Source organism: Nicotiana tomentosiformis, chromosome 6 (assembly GCF_000390325.3).
Source record: "Nicotiana tomentosiformis chromosome 6, ASM39032v3, whole genome shotgun sequence".
Taxonomy (NCBI): domain Eukaryota; kingdom Viridiplantae; phylum Streptophyta; class Magnoliopsida; order Solanales; family Solanaceae; genus Nicotiana; species Nicotiana tomentosiformis.
In genome coordinates, this window is record NC_090817.1 from 8,318,766 (window position 1) to 8,329,261 (window position 10,496).

At 44.8% G+C, this 10,496-nt stretch overlaps 1 protein-coding gene across 1 annotated transcript; it reads right to left on the reverse strand.

Moving 5' to 3' along the window:
- Positions 1-588, reverse strand: LOC138893536 (uncharacterized). Its single transcript, XM_070178153.1, has one exon. It carries the CDS (start codon positions 586-588, stop codon positions 1-3), a length of 588 nt encoding a protein of 195 aa, XP_070034254.1.
- Between the last annotated feature and the right edge of the window lie 9,908 nt (positions 589-10,496).

The following is a 10,496-nucleotide window of genomic DNA, read 5'->3' on the forward strand; positions in this document are numbered from 1 at the left end:
CTACGTCCTCGGTGCCTTTCTTGCAAGATAATCATAGATCAGGCTCTTGTAAACTTTGAGGTTTGTTCCCCTCTCCCAAATATTCTCTTCTACATCATAGTACTGCCATTTCACTAAGAACTCTTGGTGATCTTTCCTTGAAGCATGAACCACTTGATCATCAAGAATAGCTTCTACCCGCCTATTCCCGGTTGAATTAGGGCCTCGAATATTGGGTATTGTGAGTTGGCTCCGTGAAGGATCCTCCATGTCTTCCTGAAAGGATTTCAGAAGGCTCATATGGAAAACTAGATAAATCTTCCACCAGGTTGGGGTATTCACCCGGTATGTAACTTTCCCGATGCGCTTCTCAATGGACAAAGGTCCAATGTATTTTTGCAATAGATGAGGGTCATGGACCCCTGCAAACAAGTATCGTTTTGGGATTTTCACCATCACTTTGTCTCCTACTTGGTATTCAACAAAGCAACGATTCTGATCAGCATGCTTCTTCATTCGCTTTTGGGCTTTGACAAGATAGCTCCGCACTAACTCCAAATTTCGCTTCCATTCCTTTGAGAATATGGCAGCTCGAGGAGATTTTGACATGTTTGGGGCATTCACAGTGTGTGGGAGTTGAGGTTGTTGTCCGGTAATAATTTCGAAAGCATTTTTGTTTGTACTAGAGCTCTTTTATGAATTGAAACATAAGTGAGCAGCATCCAGAAGCTTCACCCAATTCTTCTGCGATCCAGTAACAAATGGCAAAGATGTTCCTCTTGCATGCCATTGAACCGCTCCATATGGCTATCAGATTGCGGATGGAAACTTGAATTGTGGCTCAATTTGGACCCGAGGCACTTAAAGAAATGAGTTCAAAAGTTGCTAGTGAAGCGAGAATTGCGATCACTAACGATGTCTTTGCGTAGGCCCCAATATTTGACAACATGAGAGAAGAAGAGTTGAGCTATATCTTCTGCTGATATATATTGTGGGGCTGCTATAAATGTAGCATACTTGGAAAACCGATCCACCATAACTAATATAGTTGTAAGATCTCCGACCTTGGGTTATCCGGTGATGAAATCTAGTGAAGCGCTTTCTCAAGGTCTCTTTGGAACATGCAATGGATCCAAAAGTCCCGCTTGTGTCAAGCGGTCTGACTTGTCCTTCTGGCATACTAGGCAATTCTTTACATACTGAGCAACATAATCAGCCATTTGAGGCCAATAATAAGCACGACGCAACAATGCCATGTTGCGTTCTTCCCCTGGATGACTGGGCCACCGAGTATGATAGCATTCCATCGGAAGATTCCTTCACAGATCTCCTCCTTTAGGAACATAAAGTCGGTTCCCTTTCACCTTCAAGAACCCATATTCCATGTAGAACTGGCGTGTCTTGCCCTGTCCTACAAAATCGACCAAATACTGTGTAGCAAGATCCTTTAGGAGTAGATCTTGTATCTGGTATCTTATAGTGGTGGCCACTTCACTCCCTCTTAGGATGGCGAGTAGGCACACCGTTGCTAAGTTAGTCCTCCGACTGAACGCATCAGCAACCTGATTAGTCTTCCCACTTCGGTACTCCAAGTTGAAGTGAAATTTCGCTAGTAGTTCCTGCCATCTGGCCTGGCGGCCATTCAGCTTTGGCTAGGTCATGAAATGGCTAACAACTGTGTTGTCTATCTTGACTACGAACGGGGTACCCAACAGATAGTGCCTTCAAAGGCGCAAGCAATGGACGACGACTATTAATTCTTTTTCGTGGGAGGCAGAGTGTCGTTCTGCATCCTTCAACTTCCGGCTCTCGTACGCAATTGGATGCCCCTCTTGTAGTAAAACTCCGCCCAGATCATAGTCAGAGGCATCCGTTTGTACTTCGAATGGCTTGGCCAAATCAAGAAGGGCCAAGACAGGGCTACTAGACATAGCCGCTTTCAATGCGTTGAAGGCCTCCACTCTCTATGGACCCCAGTCCCAAGGCGTGACTTTATTTAGGAGTTCTGTCAACGGCAATGCAATGAAGGAATAATTTTTCACAAATTGCCGATAAAAGTTGCATAGGCCAAGGAACGCCCTCAAGGCGTGGATATCATTAGGCGGAGGCCAATCAGTGACATCCTGAATCTTCTATTGGTCCATCTATATCCGCCCTTCCTCGATGACATGTCCGAGGAAGTCAATCTGTTTTTGGGCGAATGTGCACTTGGACAACTTCACATATAGTTCGTGCTCCCACAATCGTCTAGGACCTTCCGTAGGTGTTACAGATGTTCCTCAATTATTTTGATATATATCACAATGTCGTCCAAATAGACCACTACGAACTCGTCAATGTACTCTCGAAAAACTTGGTTCATCAATGTGCAAAATGTGGCTGGAGCATTAGTCAAGCCAAATGGCATGACCAGGAAGTCGTACGACCCATATCTTGTCACACAGGTCGTCTTGTGTTCATCTGCCTCAGCAATTCGGACTTGCCAGCCCGACCAGTCATTTTGAATATTTTAGCCCGGATCCCCTAAATTATGCTTCCTCTATGCTATATTGTGGTTATATAACTTTTCGGGGTGGAGTGTTTTGATTTCGGGTGAGTTTCGGAGTAAAATGGGACACATAGTCCCTAAGTTTGAAGGTTTAAGTCGTAGAAGTTGACTGTAGTTTGACTTGTATGAAGATGACTCCAGAATGGAGTTTTGACGATTTCAACAGCTCCGTAGGGTTATTTTGGTCTTGGAAGCATGTCAGGATGTTGATTTGGAGGTCCGTAGGTCGTTTCAGCGTTAATTGGCTAAAGTTGGAAAGTTGAAAGATTTTGAAAAGTTTGTCAGAGAGTGGAATTTTTCATATCAGGGTTGGATTCTGACTTCAGATGTTGGAATAGGTTCGTAACATCAATTATGACTTGTGTACAAAATTTGAGGTCAATCGGAGTTGTTTTGGTATGAATCGGCGTTGGTTTCGGAATTTAGAAGTTCATAATTGCTAAGGCTTGAATTTGGGTTGCGATTCATAGAATTTACGTTGTTTGATGTGATTTTAGGCCTCGAGTTGGTCTGTTATGTGGTTTGAAACTTGTTGGTATATTCGGACAGGGTCTTTGTGATGACCCAAAAGGTCATCTTATATTTTAGAACTCGAATCTGCGCTCTTAAGCCTTAAAAATTTTATTTTTACTCGCCTCGATTTGCGTACGCAGTCCGGGCAGGTTTCCAAAAAGCTTCTATGTTGAAAACTAATGAAAATAAGAATTTCTACCTTAAAAGTTAATTTTAGTTGGCTTCGGTCAACACTTTTGGTAAACGGACCCGAATCCATGCTTTGACGGTCCCGGTAGGTCCGTATCAAATTATGGGACCTGGGCGTATGCCCAGAATCGAATTCGGAGGTCCCTAGCTTGAGTTATGAATTTTTGATGAAAATTAAAAGTTTGAAAAATTATTTATTTTTAAGAATTGATTGATATTTGACATTGTTAGTATCGGGTCCGTATTTTTGGTTCCGGAGCCCGGTACGGGTTCATTATGATATTTAAGACATGTCTGTTAAATTTGGTGAGAAACGGAGTTGATTTGACGTGATTCGGACGTCCAGTTGAGAAAATAGAAATTTTAAAGTTTTCTTGAAAATTTTATTTGATTTGGTGCTTAAATTTAGAGTTTTAGGTGTTATTTTGGCGATTTGATCGCGCGAGCAGGTCCGTATGATATTTTTAGACTTGCGTGCATGTTTTATTTGGAGCCCCGAGGGCTCGGGTGCCATTCGGGCGATGCGCAAGTTGAGTTCAAACCTTATTAAGGCTGCTCGCGCACCAAATCTGGTGTGCCCGCACCTGCGAGCCTATGGTCGCAGGTGCGAGCTCGCAGGTGTGAGCGATAGCCCCACAGATGTGACCCAGGTCTGGACTTCATTTTTTCGCATATGCGGACTTTTCTCCGCAGAAGCGGAACCCTGTCCGCAGGTGCGACCCCAGTTGGCCCAGACCCTTTTTCGCAGAAGCGCACATGCGGATGCGCAGGTGCGACCAAAGCACCGCAGGTGCGAAGGTCGCTGGGCAGTGAGCATTTAATTCGGACTCCAGCCATTTTTCTTCTCGTTTTCAAAAGGATAGGAGGCCTAGGGCGATTTTTCAAAGACATTTTCTTCCCCAAATCATAGGTAAGTATTCCTTAACTCGTTTCTTTCAGTCTTTTACTTCATTTTAATAGAATTCAACCTAAAATCTAGAGTTTTCATGGTAGAATTAGGGGTTAGGGTAGAAACTAGGGATTTCGGGAATATGAAGATTTAGACATCGATTTGAAATCGAATTTCAAAACTAATTACATATTCGGGCTCGGGGGTGAATGGGTAAGAGGATTTTGATCCGAACCTTGGGTTTTGACCAAGCGGGCCCGGGGTCGATTTTTTTGACTTTTTGGAGGAAAATTTTGAAAATTTAATTTATGAAATATAATTGATTCCTTTAGCAATATTTGATATTAATGAGTCATTTTTGAATAGATACGAGTGGTTTAGAGGTGAATTCCAAAGGAAAAGCTGTGATTGAGAATTAAGTGGCCTTCGGAGCGAGGTAAGTGTTGTGTCTAACTTTGGCTTGAGGGAATAGGTATTGTGTGAGTATTTGCTACGTGTTTTGTTGTTGAATACGACGTATAGTTGAGGTGACTAGTATCCATACGTTGTAGTCGAGTCATAGTATGCGAGTGAAATTCCATTTCTTGCAAATTGTAGTCTTAAATCTTTTTATCCATGCTTATTGTTGTTGTTGAAATGTTGGGAGACTTATATCCGGTTCCACCAAGGTCGATAATATTGTGAATATTGATTCGAGGTTGAGATGTTAAATTGTGAAAGTAATCATTGATGAAATATTATTTTCTTGTGAAACTTCTCTCTATCCGTTGTTATTGATTCTGCGAATTATGAGGAAAAGTGTAAAGCACGAAGGGTGATGCCGTGCATGATATATTTATATTGTGAGGAAGCGTGTAAAGCATGAAGGATGATGCTGTGCAGTCTTATTTGTTATTTGGTGAGGTTGAGAGTAAAAGCACGAAGGGTGATGTCGTGCAGTCTTATTTGTTATTTGGTGAGGTTGAGAGTAAGGATTTCCGGTTTAATTCTGTCTTTTCATTATTCTCACTCTTTATGTTGTATTCCCCACTGTATGTCCCCTTCCTATTATTTCTGCATTATTTATTTGTTTACTATTGTTGCCACTAGCATGATTATATTGTTCAGGTTATATGTGGGTGTCTTGTCCTAGCCTCGTCGCTACTTTATCGAGGTTAGGCTCGACACTTACCAGTACATGGGGTCGGTTGTACTGATGCTGCACTCTGTACTTTCTGTGCAGATTTTGATACCGGCTCAGGTTGATCGAGATTTGCTACTGGTTTGCTGTCCGGAGACTCAAGGTAGATTTGTCGGCGTCCACAGACCTTAAAGTCCCCGTCTATCTTTTACGTCCTACTGTTTTATTTCATTTAGACAGTTGTATTTCCTTCAGACTATTACTTGTTGTAAATTCTAGAATGTTCGTGAATTGTGACTCCAGATCCGGGTAGTAGTAGTTAATACAGATTTATGATATTTCGCACTTGTCATACTTCATTATAGTTAATTAATATTAATTACTGAATGGAAATAAGGAATTGGTAAATGATTCTCTAACATTGGCTTGCCTAGCAAGTGAAATATTAGGCGCCATCACGGTCCCGTCGGTGGGAAATTTCGGGTCGTGACAGTTGGTATCAGAGCACTAGGTTGCCTAGGTCTCACGATTCATGAGCAACCTTAGTAGAGTCTGGAGGATCGGTACAGAGACGTCTGTGCTTATCTTCCAGAGGCTATGAAGTTTAGGAACAAGTTTCACTTCTATTTTTCTCTGTCGTGCGATTTTGCTTTCTCAATACTGATTGAAATCTTCTACTCTTATTCTCTCGCAGATGGCGAGAACACGTACCGCTTCCTCAGCTGTGCAGCAGCCAGAGCCTCCAGTGACAGCTCCTATGCGGGGCAGAGGTCGATGCCGAAGCCGTGCTAGAGGCCGAGGCAGGGGCAGGGCTCAGCCTAGGGCCCGAGCAGCAGCCCCAGCAGTGGAGCCTCATATAGAGCTTGACGAGGAGGTTCCAGCCCAGACTGTTCCTGCCAGACCAGCTCAGGTTTCGAAAGACTTCATTGCTACCCCAGTATTTCTGGACGCCTTGGTCCGTTTGGTGGGCCTTATGGAGAGTGTGGCCCAGACTGACATATTTCCCATGGCACCAGCAGACTCTCAGACTAGAGGAGGAGCCCAGACTCCTACCACTCCCGCTCTGGAGCAGATAGCTCCCCAATATCAGGCTCCAGCAGCTCAGCCAGTCAGATTAGTTCAGCCGGTTATTGTGGCACAGGTCGGAGATGGGTCAACTATGTCTTCTGAGGCTTTATGGATATTGGATAGGTTTATCAAGCTCTTTCATGTTCACTTCAGTGGTGCTCCTTCGGAGGATCCCCATGAGAATCTTGACAGCTGTCACGAGGTTTTACGGAACATGGGTATAGTGGAGACCAATGGGGTCGATTTTGCTGTATTTTAGATGACTGGTTCCGCCAAGAAATTATGGAAAGATTACTTGTTGACCAGACCAGCTGGGTCGCCTACTCTTACTTGGGACCAGTTCTCTTAGCTCTTCATAGAGAAATTTCTGCCTATCACATTGAGAGAGGAGTGTCGCCGTCAGTTTGAGCGTCTCCAGCAGGGTAGTATGACTGTTACTCGGTATGAGACCCGTTTTGTGGATTTGGCCCGTCATGCTATTCTTATGCTTCCTACCGAGAGAGAGAGAGAAGATGATGAGGTTTATTGATGGACTTGCTCAGCCTATCATATTGCAGATGGCTAAGGAGACTAGGAGTGAGATTTCTTTTCAGGCGGCTGCTAATGTCGCCAGACGAGTCGAACTGGATCTTACTTAGGGAGGTCAAGGGTCTGACAAGAGACCTCGTCATTCCGGTGAGTTCAGCGGTGCCTCATCTAGAGGCAGGGGTACTTTTGGTAGAGGCCATCCTCCTAAGCCGTTTCATTTAGTGCCCCAGGCAGCCCACGGTGCCTCAGGTGGTCGTGGGCCTCAGATGCATTATTCCGACCAGCTAGCCTACAGTGAAATACCAACTCCTATTAGTGCACCTCCATTCCAGAGTTATTAGGGTGGTTATTCAGGTCGACAGGGTTAGTTTCAGGGTCAGCAGTTACAGCACCCAAAGTTATGTTATACTTGTGGTGATCCGAGGTACATTGCTAGATTTTGCCCTCTGGCAACAGGCAGCTCACAGCATCAGAGTTCTCGTGCCATGGTTCCGACACCAGTTGCTACACCACCTGCTCAGCCAGCTAGAGGCAGGGGTCAGGCAGACAGAGGTAGAGGCTAGACTGTTAGAGGTGGAGACCAGCCAGTTAGAGGCCGTCCCAAGGTCGTAGTTCAAGGTGGTGGGGCCCATCCCAGGTGTTATGCTTTCCTAGCCAGGCTTGAGGCTGAGTCATCTGACGTTGTTATCACAGGTACTGTTTCAGTTTGCAGTAGAGATGTTTCAGTTCTATTTGATCCGGGATCTACTTACTCCTATGTGTCATCCTATTTTGCTTCCTATTTGGTTGTGCCTCGTGATTCTTTGAGTGCTCCTGTGTATGTGTCCACACCAGTGGGAGATGATATTATTGTAAATCGTGTTTATCGTTCGTGTCTAGTCATCATTGGGAGTCTTGAGACTCGTGTAGATCTTCTACTTCTCAACATGGTTGATTTCGATGTCATATTAGGTATGGATTGGCTGTCACCTTATCATTCTATATTAGATTGTCATGCTAAGAAATAACCTTAGTCTTGCAGGGGTTGCCTCGATTAGAGTGGAGAGGAGATCTTAGCCATTCTGCCAGTAGGGTTATCTCTTATGTGAAGGCTCGACATATGGTCGAGAAGGGGTGTCTAGCTTATTTGGCTTATGTCCGCGATTCTAGTGCGGAGGTTCCTTCCATAGATTCGGTGCCGGTTGTTCGTGAGTTTCCAGAGGTGTTTCCTGCAGACCTTCTGGGGATGCCACCCGACAGAGATATTGATTTCTGCATTGATTTGGCTCCAGGCACTCAGCATATTTCCATTCCGCCATATCGCATGGCCCCGCCAGAGTTGAAAGAATTGAAGGAGCAGTTGCAATATTTGCTTGAGAAGGGCTTCATTAGACCTAGTGTCTTGCCCTGGGGGTGCACCTGTGTTTTTTGTGAAGAAGAAAGATGGATCGATGAGGATGTGTATAGATTATCGGCATTTGAACAAAGCCACCATCAAGAACAAATATCCATTGCCGAGGATTGATGATTTATTTGATCAGCTTCAGGGTGCCAAGGTGTTTTCAAAGATTGATTTTAGATCTGGCTACCATCAGTTGAGGATTAGGGCATCCGATGTTCCTAAGATAACTTTTCGGACTCGGTATTGGCATTATGAGTTTCTAGTGATGTCATTTGGGCTGACAAATGCCCCAGCAGCATTCATGGATTTGATAAACCAGGTGTTCAAACCCTACCTGGATTCCTTTGTGGTTGTGTTTATTGATGATATCTTCATCTACTCCCACAGTTGAGAGGAGTATGAGCAGCACCTTCGGATCGTTCTTCAGGCTCTGAAAGACAGCCAGTTATATGCTAAGTTCTCAAAATGCGAGTTTTGGTTGAGTTCAGTTGCTTTCTTAGGTCACATTGTATCAGCAGAGGGTATTCAGGTGGATCCTAAGAAGATTGAGGCAGTTCAGGACTGGCCTACACCCATATCATCTATAGAGATCCATAGTTTCCTGGGTTTGGCGGGCTATTACCGTCGATTTGTGGATGGGTTTTCATCCATAGCAGCCCCGTTGACCAAATTGACCCAGAAGGGTGCCCCGTTCAGGTGGTCAGACGAGTGTGAAGCGAGCTTTCAGAAGCTCAAGACTGCTTTGACTACGGCACCGGTATTGGTGTTACCCACAGGTTCAGGATCTTATACAGTATATTGTGACGCATCTCGTATTGGTCCGGGTGCGGTATTGATGCAGGGTAGTAAGGTTATTGCATATGCTTCATGGCAACTGAAGGTTCACGAGAAGAATTAGACTGTTCATGATCTAGAGTTGGCAGCCATTGTTCACGCGTTGAAGATTTGGAGGCACTATCTTTACGGCGTGCCATGTGAGGTATTCACTGATCATCGGAGCTTGCAGTAATTGTGCAAGCAGAAGGAACTCAATTTGAGGCAGAGGAGGTGGCTGGAACTATTGAAAGACTACGATATCACCATATAGTATTATCCCGGGGAGGCCAACGTGGTGGCCGACGCTTTGAGTAGGAAGTCAGCCAATATGGGTAGCCTTGCTTATATTCCAATTAGGGAGACATCGCTTGCATTGGATGTTCAGGCCTTGGCTAACACGTTTGTGAGGTTAGATGTTTCTGAGCCCAGCCGTGTTCTAGCTTGTACAGTTGCTCGGTCTTCTTTGTTTGAGCGCATCAGAGATCGGCAGGATGACGATCCTCATTTACTTGTCCTTAGAGATACAGTGCGACATGGGGGTGCCAAGCAGGTTACTGTTGGAGATAACGGAGTTTTGAGGATGCAGGGTCGTATTTGTGTGCCTAATATGGATGAACTTCGTGAGTTGATCCTTGAGGAGTCCCACAGTTCCCGATATTTTATTCATCCGGGCGTCGCCAAGATGTATCAGGACTTGAGGCAGCATTATTGGTGGAGGCGAATGAAGAAGGACATAGTTGCCTATGTAGCTCAGTGCCTAAATTGCCAGCAAGTAAAGTGTGGGCATCAGAGACCTCGTGGTTTACTTCAGAGGCTAGATATTCCTGAGTGGAAGTGAGAGCGTATCACTATGGACGTTGTTGTTAGACTCCTACGGACTCAGAGGAAGTTCGATGCAGTTTAGGTCATTGTGGACAGGCAGACTAAGTCAGCGCATTTCATTCCCATGGCAGTTACCTATTCCTCGGAGTGGTTGGCAGAGATTTATATTCGTGAGATTGTTCATCTTCACGGTGTGCCCGTGTCTATCATTTCTGATCGAGGTACGCAGTTTACCTCAAACTTTTGAAGGGCAGTTCAGCGTGAGTTGGGTATGCAAGTTGAGTTGAGCATAACATTTCATCCTCAGACAGACGGGCAGTCCGAGCATACTATTCAGATCTTGGAGGATATGCTTCGCGCCTATGTTATTGACTTTGGAGGTTCTTGGGATCAGTTTTTGCTGTTAGCGGAGTTTGCCTACAATAACAGCTACCAGTCGAGCATTCAGATGGCTCCCTATGAGGCATTATATGGAAGACGGTGTAGGTCGCCAATTAGGTGGTTTGAGCCAGGGGAGGCTCGGTTATTGGGTACAGATTTAGTACAGGATGTCTTGGATAAGGTCAAGATTATTCAGGATCGACTTCACACAGCTCAATCCAGGCAGAAGAGTTATGTCGACCGTAGAGTTCGTGATGTTGCA

What these genes read in the sequence shown, in the direction of transcription:
- LOC138893536 (XM_070178153.1), bottom strand. Translation starts at nt 588, where the DNA reads ATGTCAAAATCTCCTCGAGCTGCCATATTCTCAAAGGAATGGAAGCGA.